The sequence below is a fragment of the Dermochelys coriacea genome, chromosome 25 (assembly GCF_009764565.3).
Source record: "Dermochelys coriacea isolate rDerCor1 chromosome 25, rDerCor1.pri.v4, whole genome shotgun sequence".
Taxonomy (NCBI): Eukaryota; Metazoa; Chordata; order Testudines; family Dermochelyidae; genus Dermochelys; species Dermochelys coriacea.
The window spans coordinates 8,061,621-8,073,874 of record NC_050092.1 but is presented as its reverse complement, the minus strand read 5'-3'; the positions used below and the strand labels follow the sequence as shown (position 1 = coordinate 8,073,874).

The following is a 12,254-nucleotide window of genomic DNA, read 5'->3' as shown; positions in this document are numbered from 1 at the left end:
TCTCCCTGCAGAAAGTGGACGTTACCAGCAAGGCAGTCACAGAAGTATTAACCAGAACTACAGAATACCTGCAACCCAACCCAGGTAAGTGCCAATAGCCAGCCCTGCTCTGCCAGCATTCTTCAGGTGCTCCTCCCATTGCACAAGGGGAGAGAGGCCATTATCACGCAGAGTGGAGAAAGGTCAGAAACGCCGGCCTATTTGGCTTTGGGGTGGCCCCTTCCCAGTGGGCTACTGGGTTATAAGCATTGCTGCCTTCTACTGGAAATATGCTGGCCCAGCTTGTGTGACAGCCGTGTCCTCCCCTTCCCTGAGCAAGTGGAGTTTCTGCTTCTAGCAGAGCTCATTCAGGCTTTGGGGCCCATGTGAACCTGAATTTAAATATTGATGCCACCCGTGTAACCTCTCTAGACTATTACAGCTGGCGCTTGGAAATTACACCCCCGTCCAGCTTTGTTTCACTCATTCAAGGGCAGCCTACGTCCTTGTGATGTTTTCTCTGAGCCCAGAAAATCGGATTGACTGTCCAAATAGTCACCCATGTCCTCTGGGTTCAAGATGCAGCAGACTGGCTACTGACTCCGGGATGTTTAGGAACAGAGTTGTCTCCTATGAGGTGGAAGGCGAGTATGTCAGTCATTCCTGGAGCCTGACTGCCTTCCTGTTACAGTCCAGTCAGTGTCATTGACTCCAGCACACCAGGGATTAACTAGAACTACAGGAGGGCCGGTGAACTTCTCTTTAGACCTTGTTGGAGCACTCTGAACTGTTTTCTGCTTGCTGTCTTGGAAGGGGCCGTTTTTTAGAGCCAGCAATATTTCTGGGAGACTAAAACAATAAGCTTTCTTGGCCAGTGGAGTAACTTTAAAAAAAAAAAAAAAAAAAAAAAAAAGCTGGCAAACAGTCACTGCTTGCTGGCCAAGTCCACTAATTGCAAACACAGATGTGGCTGTCTCTTTGTGCCAGCCTCCAGAGCCAAGCTAACGATGCTCAACACGATGTCAAAGATCCGCGGGCAGGTGAAAAACCCTGGCTATCCACAGTCAGAAGGGCTCCTGGGGGAGAGCATGATCCGGTATGGGAAGGAGTTGGGCGATGAATCCAATTTCGGTAAGTGCTCCGTTGGGCCGGCCAGCCCCTAAGTGGGCTGATAGGAAGTAAATTCCTGTCACTGGGTTTCCTTAAATCTTACTGCAAATCACTGACCTGGTCACATGAGTCAAGTGGAGAGAAAAAAAGGAAATTGACCATGCAGATAGGGAAATGACATTTCACTGGGTTCAGGAGTGGGATTTAGGGGATGGCAAAAACACCTCTTAAAGAAGTAGTGTATGCAAACCGAGCTCCTGATATGCCTTGTTAGACTCGTAACCCTGCCCCCAGCCATCTTTCTGCTGCTTTAATCTGCTTTTCAAGTGTCTTTTAAAGTCCTAGCCACTGCCGCCTCTAGTGACCCAAACCAGCCATTGGTCAGTGCTGTGGAGTTGGATGCATCTACAGAAAAATGAGCTGGAGTCTAGACTGTCTCACAGCCGACAGTTCTGTGGATGATCTGAGGTTTGGCCCTGACCTTGCACGGAGCTGAGCATCTTCTAGGAAATGCTGAGCACCCTCTGCTCCCAACACCTCCTGGGAAATGCTCAGCACCATGCAGGATCAGACCAAGTTTGTATTTCTAGGGCTCCCTGGTGCGATGGGTGGTGCATGTCTCAGAAATGTGTAGAATCCTTAATAATACTGATATAACTCACTGTAGCCACTTCTGCATCTCCCCCCATTGTAACGAGTGCCTTGCATTCAGTCACAATCCTCTCCACACCCCTATAAGCGCCATCCCCATTTTACAAGAGGGGCACAGAGCATCTAACTGACTTGCCCAAGGTCAGGCAGGGAATCTGGCAGAGCAGAGACTAGAACCCAGAACTTTGAAGTCCCAGTCAACTGCCTCATCTGCTGAACCATCTTTGGTTTTTAAAACCTCAAGATGCAGAGTTCTCCTGCTGACTCAAACTGAGCAAATTTGACATGGAAAGTAGCAAGGGAAGAGAACAAGAGCCCTACAATGCAATTTTAACTGCAACTGGACTCCGAGGGAGTCACAGCCAAAAATCTTTCCGTGTGGTATTGCCTCATTCCCATGAAACAAACCATGCGTGACTTGTGGGGATGTGGGGGCGGAGGAATGAAGCCATTTGATGACAACAGCATTAATCCACTGAAACATTGCAGCCTTTCCATGTGGCTGGGTTCAGGACGGCTCACAGCTGTGTGATCACTTCATAGCATGGGGCGGAACATTCCCTGATCTAGAAGATTAAACAGTTAGGTTTTTTTGGGGAGTGGCTGTACTCCAGTGATTCCCTGGCTAGTTTTTTCCTTGGCTGGAGAAAACATTGCTGCAATACAGGATCTGAAAAGTAGTAGGGGGAAGTAAGTTTTAAGAGGACCCTACAAAACATGGCTACCTTAAACAGCCTCTCCTTTATAGGGACACCATCAGGTTTAAAAATGTATGTTTTAATAATGCAGCCTTCCCTGTGTTGCGGTATCTTGGGTTATTAATACTGAAAGAACTTTTTAAAAATGGACTTTTTGCACATTTTTGTTTTAGCTGGGGCGATGAAAATAGATTAAATTTATTTACAGTAAATTTCACTTTCATATTATCTTGCCCTAACCCAGTGCTGAAATGTTTGGGTTGCAAACACTGCAGGAGAGAGTTTATTAGTACATAATTGTTTCCATTGGAATTTTAAAAAATAAATCACAGAAATATTTCTGTTCATCTGACATTATTAGCTTGTCAGACTTTAGACACCCTGGCAGGGGAAGGACCATAGGAAAAACTGAAAATAGAAGGGTTTTGTACCAACATATTTTATAAGATCTTTAATTTTGGGTGTAAATTGAACCTAACAGTAATAGATTTGAGTTAACTATCTAAGCATGAATGAAAAAAAGAAAAATATCTTGGGTTGCTGCCAACATCTGGAAATTTTATTTTAAAAATGGATCAAAATGCCTTGAGACTAATCCAAAGACTTAGCTGGGGCCACTGTAGCATTTGCCCTTCCTGTAGCACCTTGCATCAGAGAGTTCCAACCATTTTATATAGAGACGCCTTCAGAATGTCTCAGACCCCTGTGGAAAAAGATAGGCATTTTCCATATTTTACAGGTGAGAACCGTGGGGCACAGAAAAGTGAAATGAGTTGCCAGAGATCACACAATCTGTGTCAGAACTGGAAATAGAAGCTAGGAGTCCCAATGCCACGCCACCCGCTCTAACCACTAGGTCGTGCTCCCTCCCTGTGCTACTCCAGTTGATCCAAATGAGAACTTGTGGGTGTCTGATATGTGACTGGGGCTCATGCATGCTGAGTGTCTCGGCATAGTGGCTCTGCATGCAGCTGCCACAGACTCCGGTTTTAACTGGCTGGCTCTATTTTTTTTTTTTTTTTTCCCCTCTCTCACCCGCTCTTTCCTTTCTTCTCTCATGTGAAGGTGACGCGCTTCTTGATGCTGGTGAAGCTATGAAACGATTGGCTGAAGTGAAAGACTCGCTGGATATTGAAGTCAAACAGAACTTTATCGATCCTCTCCAAAACCTGTGCGACAAAGACCTGAAAGAGATCCAGGTAACTCGGAAGATTTTTCTCCTTTCTCTCCCCCCACCCCCCTTTCAGACTCTGGCCTCTTCAGGTTTTTAGCACCTGCTGTAATGTCCAGGATCGCTGCAGGACCCAAAGTAGACTTGCACAGCATCTGGTTTTGTTACCCTGCATTTTGCATGCTTTCTCTGTGTTTTCCTTGGATCCACTCGCATTTTCCTCTGGTGTGTTTAATAGCCGCTGCTGTTCCTTGACCAGCCCATGACAGGGGATGTTTCTTGCAACAGTTTCCAGATTTATTCACTCACACTGTAAGCTACCTTCATAACATACTTTAGATCTCCTGACTTACGTTGTGTAGCTACAGGTACTTGGATTGTTTGCATTGTGGATTCCTGAAATTGACAAACGGGGACATTGCCTTGCGTGCATTTTATAAGCCGTTAATCAGCTTTCAGTTCCAGTGTCCCAGTATCCTGAAATATAGATCTAGGGCTGCATGTGTCTTTTTCTTGCTCACATACGTATCATGAGAAGCCCAGAAACAACCCCACAAGGATGCTTTATCACAGCACCTGTCCCCGCTGATGAGGTCTGCTCATAGCTAGCCCGCACCTTCCTCGCATTCACAAGAGACAAGACTCTTGAACAACACAAGGTTTTGCAGTGGGAACCGTGGAAACCTATATCAAACCAGTCAAAATCGCCTGAGAACAGGTTCTCGCTTACAATGTGACCTATATGAACTGACTCTCAAACTAGCTATATAACAGATTTACTGAGCTCCTGCAAACTTGTCAGGTGCCATACAGACAAATTAAGACAGACCGTGATCCCTGTCTGCTTTCAGCCTCAGAAGAGAGGTGACTAGCCCAGGGCTTGTAACTGAAGTGTTGCATCTAAAGACTCTTGACTGCCCGGCGGAGAACCGAAGGCAAAGGGCCAGCGGTGCAATTCTCCTTTAAAAGTGATTTACGGCAAGCAGACCCATGCTGAACTGGGACAGTTTGGATCCCCTCTAGTTTATGAACAGAAGGGCGGGGAGGGGGAATGTACTTTCTTGCTAACTTTATGGCTGTTTCCAAACAATGAAAAAGAGAAACCATAGTCACAGCAATCATAAATCCTCTGCTGAACTGGATCCAAGTAGTTCCCTCACCCCTGCACTGCTCTTCATTCCTGACCTTCAGCATCCTCTGTGGAGCATTGCGCACTGAGATCTGTAGCCTGCAGGGAGCCTGTCTGAAAGTGATGCCAGCAGTTGCCTATTCTGGGTGGTGGGAGGCTGGGTTCATTGGGAAAAGTTTGGGTGCCCTGGCCCGTGGTTTTAGTTTAACCGCTCATAACCCGTCTCTCCCAAGCACCATCTTAAGAAGCTGGAGGGCAGGCGCCTGGACTTTGACTACAAGAAAAAACGTCAGGGAAAGATCCCGGACGAGGAGCTCCGCCAGGCCCTGGAGAAATTTCAAGAGTCCAAGGAAATAGCTGAGACTAGTATGCACAACCTCCTGGAGACTGACGTGAGTATCCCCTAAAGATCACTGCGCTCTTCGCTCGTCTGTGCACTGCTGGGGCACTACCTGAGCGGCAGCACTCCTGTACGTGCGTCTGGAGCAGCAGGGGGCTGGGGAGAGTGTCTGGTGCTCTAATGCTCATAAAAAATGACACCGAATCTCCTGTCATGCTCCTTCCAATGGGCCCCTATTGTGATCCTGCACCCCCTTCCCCTGATATTTCCTTTGCAAATGCCCTTCAGTCCTGACCCTGTAGCTCCCCAGTCCAGGGCTGAGACTGATAATTCTACGACTGAGGCAGTGTGGAGACTCTTCTGTGTACATGTGTTTGGTCAGGACATGGCTGACACAGCTCATTCAGTCATGATGCAAAATGTCCGCTAAACCCATGTCCTCCGAGGTGCCAAGCTGTCGGCCACTGTCTCGCTGAACCTTAACGAATGACTGAATTTTAAGGTCCCTATCTCTTAAGACTTCTCTCTGCATGTAAATTTCAAGCTGCTTTTTGTACGTTTCCCAGTGTGTGTGTGTGTGTGTGTGTGTGTGTGTGTGTGTGTAAGCCCCCAGTAGAGCAATGGAAGTCTCCTTTAGTAACATGTGAAAGCCACTCATTGCAGTTTGACCCTTGCAGATTGAGCAAGTGAGCCAACTCTCAGCCCTGGTGGATGCCCAGGTAGATTACCACAGACAAGCAGTGCAGATCCTGGATGACCTCGCAGAGAAACTCAAACGCAGGTGAGGCTTCCTAGGGCCACTGTTGATCCTGTGGGAGGAAAGAAGCATGGTGGACACTGTAACTTGGGAGCTAGGGGCCAGAAAATATCTGGTTCCTTCCTCTGCAGTTTATTCCCTGGCATTAGAAGCTGTAGGAACCTTTGAGGGTAGCTTTATCACTGCATCTCTTAGGCTTTCATGGTGAGTGATTGTGTCTGTCTGATCAGTTTTCTACAAAAGATGCTTTCTAGCATCTGGTGTGAAACCTCTCTGCATACTCCCTGGGTTAAATAGTTTCTTGCTGCTTTTGGCCATTTCTGGATCAAAACATAAATGCTCCCAAGGAAATTGAAGATGCAAGTTGATTCCTTCTTGAGCTGGGGGTGGGGTAGGGGGAAAGGCTGGGGAGCAGGGCAGAGCACACACCAAATCCTGTGTTCATGAAAACGATTGCAGCTCCTTAACAGGCCACTGGTGTTGGATGTGGGAGTTGTGGCCAGAACGCTGTTGGCATTTCTGCTTTGATTCTGTTTCAACTCAGTAGCCCCTGCCGCCTCCATTATCAAGAAGATGAACTAGCATTATGCAAATACCTTTGAATTAGCCCCCTCTGGCTTCCCTTGTCATCTGAATGTCTGGCTCTGTGTCTGATTTATTACAGTAGTGTCCAAAGGCTCTAATCTGGATCAGGGCCCCATTGTCCTATGTGCTGGCCCACATGGTTGGACAAGACTTTGACAAGACAAGACTGCCCTAAAGACTTTGTGATCTATTTAAAGATGGGACACAAGCAGGCAGCGGAAAGGCGGAGAGAAGGAGGATAACAGTAGTTACAGGCTGGTGACAGCCACTAAAATCAAGCACAATTCCGCAAAGCAGAGATGATGGATCTCGGTGCCTGCTTGGGTGACTCCTTGTTTTTCAACAAAGTCTTGCTCTATCCTCAGTATACATTAGTGTGTCTCAGTAACCTGTGCTGCAAACATATGACTTCCTTGTGCCCCCTGGAATATTGCAGATGGAATCCTGGAGCACACGCTTGTGAATGGAATACAGATTAGTGTCTGGTGTGGAGGAGCAGGAGGAAATGCATTCCCCAAGTGACTCTGCACTGCAGCTCAGAGGAATCCTGGCCTGGGCTGTGGAACCTTTACTGTGGCTGTTAAAAGCAAGAGGCTCTAGGATTAATATCAGCCAGCCATAAGGATCTTCGTGCAGGGAGCTAATTCTGCAATCCCCCTGCTGTTCCCCGTTTTTTCCCTTAACCCTCATGTAACTTTATTCACACTCCAGTCACATGCACATTCTTTTCAAACAAGGTGTTAAAAGGTTCTGTCCCGGTGTGGTGGTCAAATGTGTTTGGGTTCCTCGGCATACTGGTTAGGCTGCTCTGCTGGAGGGGCCGAGTCACAAAAAGAGCCTGAAAGAACTAAGTATGTGTAGTTTTGCCCCACTGGGATGCAGTGTGGTCTAGAGGTTAGAGCCTCCGGACAAAGTCTCGGGAGACCTGGGTTCAGTTCCTGGCTCTGCTGCCACTGTGCTGCATTGTCTTGGGCAAGTCACTCCCCCGTGCCTCAGTTTTCCCATCTGTAAAATGGCAGTAATGATACTTACCTCCGTTGTAAAGCACTTGGAGATCTGTTGATGGAACGCGCTAGATAAGAGCTGGGGGCTTGCGTTGAGCTGCCTGCTAGGGTATCTCCCCCAAGCCATGTTCCCCAGAAATCCTGCAAAGTAGTTAGACTATTCTCCATCTATTACTACCTTGTGTTTGAGTTCCTCCTCCATGCATGAGAATTGATGCGCGCCAAGTAGTCTCTGGTTTAAATTAATATTGGCAGGAGTTGGGAGTATCCTGGAAAGTTAGAGAATGCAAATTACTGGAACAGTGGCCTCTGCTGGCCAAAGAGAAATAATGCTCCGAAAGCAGATTCTCTTTAAAGCAAGAGTGGTGGGAATTTGCCCTCGCTGCCTGAGAGAGGTAGCCGGGGACCCTTTTCCAGGGCAAAAGCGGATCTCTGCATGGGGGGAAGGGTGAAAATAAAACCAGCCAGTCATGCTGTGGGACTCAATTGGCAGATTTCATGCCGATCACTCCAGGGAACTGGATTCCAAAACCAATCTGGTCTGGCCAGGTGAGGCTGAGGTAGGAGCAAGGCAGATGGGAGAGAACTGAATTACGTGTAACTCATCTAGATGCTTCAGGGGTTGCAAGGCCTTGTTGTGTAGGATATGACCCCTCTCTTCCCCCAACTAGTACACAGACTCTTTGTGAATCTTTGTGGTTAGTAGAGACCTGCACACAAACCTCAGCCTCTCTGAACCCTTGGGTGGAGAAGGTAGCTCTGTAACCTCTTCCCGAAGGAAGGGACCGTTCTCTCTCGGACAGTGATCCCACACATGGCACAGCCTCCAAAAGTGGGGGGGATATGGAGACTTGTGAGTTTAACTTTTATCCCGGTGCAAAATGACTGATGCCTCCTTCTACCCCACCCCTTTCAATAAATCTCTCCCAGGATGGGACCTTTTCCTTCTTGGTATGAAATTCTGCAGCATAGTTCAAACCCTTTATCCCTTACAGAACTGCTGAATCAGATGCTCGAGGATATTGGCGTCTGTTACGTTGATTCCTAATGCCTTGTTTCTTGAGCTATTGCCCTGCCCCTTGAACTGCCGTGGCTAAGGTGTGGGTGACGGGAAGAACCTTCAGAGTTTCATGTGTTAATTTCTGTGGCGTGAGCGATGTTGTCTAACCTCCCAGGATCTGTGTAGGATGTAGACAGATCTGGGTCTGAAATGGTGACCGTCAGTCTGACTCTTCCATCTGCATGGGCACAACTGTGGTAGGGGATATTGAGCTTCCATCCCACCTCTCCAGGGGATGATGTGCGAACTGGGCAGGAGAGATGGTTGTGTGTGTGTTAACCTCAGCAGTGTTCTAGGTGAGATAAGGTTCCTGCTCTGAAGAGTTTATCATACAAGGTGGGTCCTAATGTGGTATTACCTTTGAAATCAGGGTGAGGGCATCACAGTCCCTGGCCAGGCCCCTTACCATAGTTGGGGCCTGAGCCAGTTCCCACTGACCAATGGAAACACAGCCATGGGAGCGGGATGAGTTGGCTGTTGCTGCTCAAGTCTCTCACTGTAAATGCAGATGCAGCTTTGCTCTGACTTCACCGTGTCTCTGTTGCCTCTTCAGAATGAAGGACGCCTCTTCACGCCCCAAGCGGGAGTACAAACCTAAGCCCAGAGAGACGTATGACTTTGGAGATGCCGACCAGTCCAACGGAGGCTTTTCTTGCAACCCCACCCCCAAAGTCTCAGGTAAAGACGTCACCGGTGTGCGGTGCCTGTTGTCACAGGCTTTGTAGGCACTGGCATAGCAAGCAGCATTGGGAATGGAGGGGATTTGCCCTCTTGGAGGAGACAAGAATGTTCCTGTGCTGGATGTGCCACAGACGGCCCAGGAGGTGGCAGAAATGTTTAGAAGCAGGGGCCCTTTGCTATCCTGGCCTCCTCCCTATTCTTGGCTTTGGCTCTGGTGCGAGTGGGACCATTTTCAGCCAGTGCTGGCTGACTGCCTCTCTTTGTTCTGACTTTGCAGTGGCCCACCTCACTTAGTGCCCTGGGGTGTCATCTTATCGCAGTCTGTGAGTGGTGGATAGGAGAAATCAAGTGTCATCCTTCCCTCCTGCCCCCTGCACGCTCCAGCCCCTGTAATTGACCTAACTCAGGCTGTAGGATACCATATCCCTCCCCACTAACAGACCCCTCCCTTTTGGGCTGTACCAAGGGATTCTTTTTTTATATATTGGTTTTAAGCATGTCTCTCTTTATTTGGAAGCAGCTTCCTCCTCTTTTCGATCCGACAAGCCATCCCGGACCCCCAGCAGGAGTATTTGTGAGTTCCCCTCCCCCATGCTGCATGAAGTGTGCCCTCCCTTGCTCTTCCTCTCTCCTCACTTCTGCTCTCACATAAGCTGCCACTTGGCGCCACTAACACTTTGTCCGCCAAATAACTCATTCTGATTTTAGTCTGTCCACTAAAAATCGTTGATCTAATTCTGCCCTTGCTGACTCCTGCACATCCAAGTGACTTGGGTTGTAACTGAAGGAAAGATTTGGGCCCTTGTCTATTTCATTTTTATGGACAAAATGCCTGGAGTGTCTGCCCCCCCATTCCTCCCCCGATGCATTGGAAGGAAACATTTATTTTGTGGCCTCTTTCCTCTCTTCCTCTGCCAGTGCACCCACCCCATTTTGTCCATAGAAATGTTTCTGGCCATAAAGGAAATCTTACATATGTGTTTGAAAACAAGTTGCTGTTACATATGGCCCATCCAGCAAGTACTCTGTCTCCTTCTTTCACTCCTCCTGGAGCTGTCGCGGTCACGCCAACACAGCCAGAGGCCAGTTAGAAAGCAAGGAGCACTTGGGCATGCTGTGAAAGTTTTGTAGGGTAAGGGAGAACTGGGGGCCTCAGCATGGCTCTGTTGACATGTTTCTGCAGTTACTTTCCTGGGTGATGGGAGGTCCAGGCAGGAAGTGGTGATATTGAGCAAGAGAGAGAAAGGGGAGAAAATCAGGTCTTGCATTTCCTTTTGGGGAGGGGAAGGTTAAAGCAGATCTGTTTGGAGAGGTGCTGGAGTGGTTCTTGAACTTGGGCGCACAGTTCAGATATGCAGGAGAGTGGGGATGGAGGGCCTCTGCTTTTGGAAGAGGTGGTCTGGGTTACTGGGGAAAAAAGAGTGGGCCAGCATCGAAATGCTGATGGGGAGTAGCCTTGCATGCTGATTGTCAGTTCAGAGCCCTGTGTTGTGGAGGAGAGGACAGGGTACTGAGCATTCGGGAAAGGATTGTGTTGCGTGGCCTGACCCATGCCATTTGCTTCAGTATAGGGCTGAGCTGTTTTGCCTGTGGGAAACCTTTGCAGCTGGGAAATGCCGAATTAATTTGGAAAGTCTCTTCTGAAAAATTAACCTGCTGTAGCTTGTGGTGTTTCCTGCCTCCTCTCCCAGTGTCTGGTTGTTCCTGGCTTTAATATCCAACTACCTGGGGTGGCCTCGGTCACCCCATCCATTTAGAAAATCCGTTGAACAGCTGGAAGTTCCCAAGTATTGAGTGGGAAGTGGGGCTACGGAGATGTTGTGTTCTTCTCTCTTGGATTCCACTTGCTGGGTTACTTGGCCTCTTGTAGTGCAGTGGGAGTCTGGGCCAGTGTATGGGATCCTACAACAATGCATCTCACGCAGCCCGCTCCTGGAAAGGGTCCCACTGGTAAAAGCTGGACTCCAGGTGATGAGGCAAATGCATTTGAGGCATGGATTCTGAAAGCCTTCTCGTTTTTCCTCCTGGCCTTAGTGAGTTTGGTCAAAATCCCCCTTTGCCAAATGCCCCAGATTCCCATTTCCTGTGTATGGGGAAGGATGGGCTTGTGGCTGAAGCACATGACTGAAAATCAGGGGATCTGGGCTCTACTCGCAAGTCTGCCAAAGAAACTTTTGTGGCCTTGGGCAAGTCCCTTATGCCTCAATCTTCCCATCTGCTGCTTTTGAAAACCCGATAAGAAGTGCTGCACAAACGTGAAGCCTCTCGGAGAGGCTGCTCCTCTGGGGGGCAGCAGAGGGGTTTGTCCATCCAACCCAAACTGCCCTGGGTTGTGTATTTACTCTAGCCGAAGCGTGGGAAGGAAAAGGCTCTGGGAACTGAATAGGATGGTAATGGGGACACATTTCACCTGTATTTGAAACTGCAGCTTCCCCTGCCCTCTGCTTGTCTGTCTGTAGCCTCAGCACAGACACCAAGGACTGACAGGGTTGCGGAGACGAAACTCCCCTCTCACCTGGAGGAGGGTCTCTGCCTCGGAATTGATGCATATAGATAGGGTGGAGCAGGATATAGGGGATGCTTTAACTGTCATCCATACTGGAGCTGTTCAATTAAACAGAGGATTGTGCTCTCCAAGGGCTGTCCACTTGGGCACTAAAATTCACAGTCCACCTTAAAATTAGGGTGGAAAATTGGTCTGTGGGACAAGGGGAAGGGGTTAGTTTAGCACCGAAGCTGCTCCATGATCTGGCTTCACAGGCCAAGATTTGAAGAATCACTAGTGATGTTTGGGTGCCCCACTTGACACACCTTTAAAGGAGCCTGATTTTCAGAGGGGCAAGTGCTTGGCCCTTTCTGCAGATCAGGCCTCTTGACGATGTTTCCAGATGAGCACTGAATCATAGAAAGAAAAGGAGGACTTGTGGCACCTTAGAGCCTAACAAATTTATTAGAGCATAAGCTTTCGTGAGCTACAGCTCACTTCATCGGATGCATTTGGTGGAAAATCATAGAGGCACCCAAAATCACTAGTCCATCTTGGCCATAGGCTCCATGTTCTCTCCATTACCATCCAGTATTGAGTCTAA

The 12,254-nt window shown here is 48.4% G+C and overlaps 1 protein-coding gene across 7 annotated transcripts in view; it reads left to right on the top strand.

The window, feature by feature from the left end:
• SH3GL1 (SH3 domain containing GRB2 like 1, endophilin A2) overlaps positions 1-12,254 on the top strand; it is a 51,069-nt gene that overhangs the window by 34,956 nt on the left and 3,859 nt on the right. For 3 of the 7 annotated variants that reach the window (XM_038383804.2, XM_043502479.1, XM_043502483.1), the window contains exons 3-9: positions 12-84; positions 967-1,110; positions 3,504-3,637; positions 4,972-5,130; positions 5,756-5,859; positions 9,038-9,162; positions 9,683-9,739. In XM_038383804.2, the coding sequence (XP_038239732.1) occupies positions 12-84; positions 967-1,110; positions 3,504-3,637; positions 4,972-5,130; positions 5,756-5,859; positions 9,038-9,162; positions 9,683-9,739 (796 nt within the window). The remainder of the gene's footprint in view (positions 1-11; positions 85-966; positions 1,111-3,503; positions 3,638-4,971; positions 5,131-5,755; positions 5,860-9,037; positions 9,163-9,682; positions 9,740-12,254) is intronic. The other 4 variants (XM_038383806.2, XM_043502480.1, XM_038383807.2 and 1 more) reach the window with 2 other exon arrangements.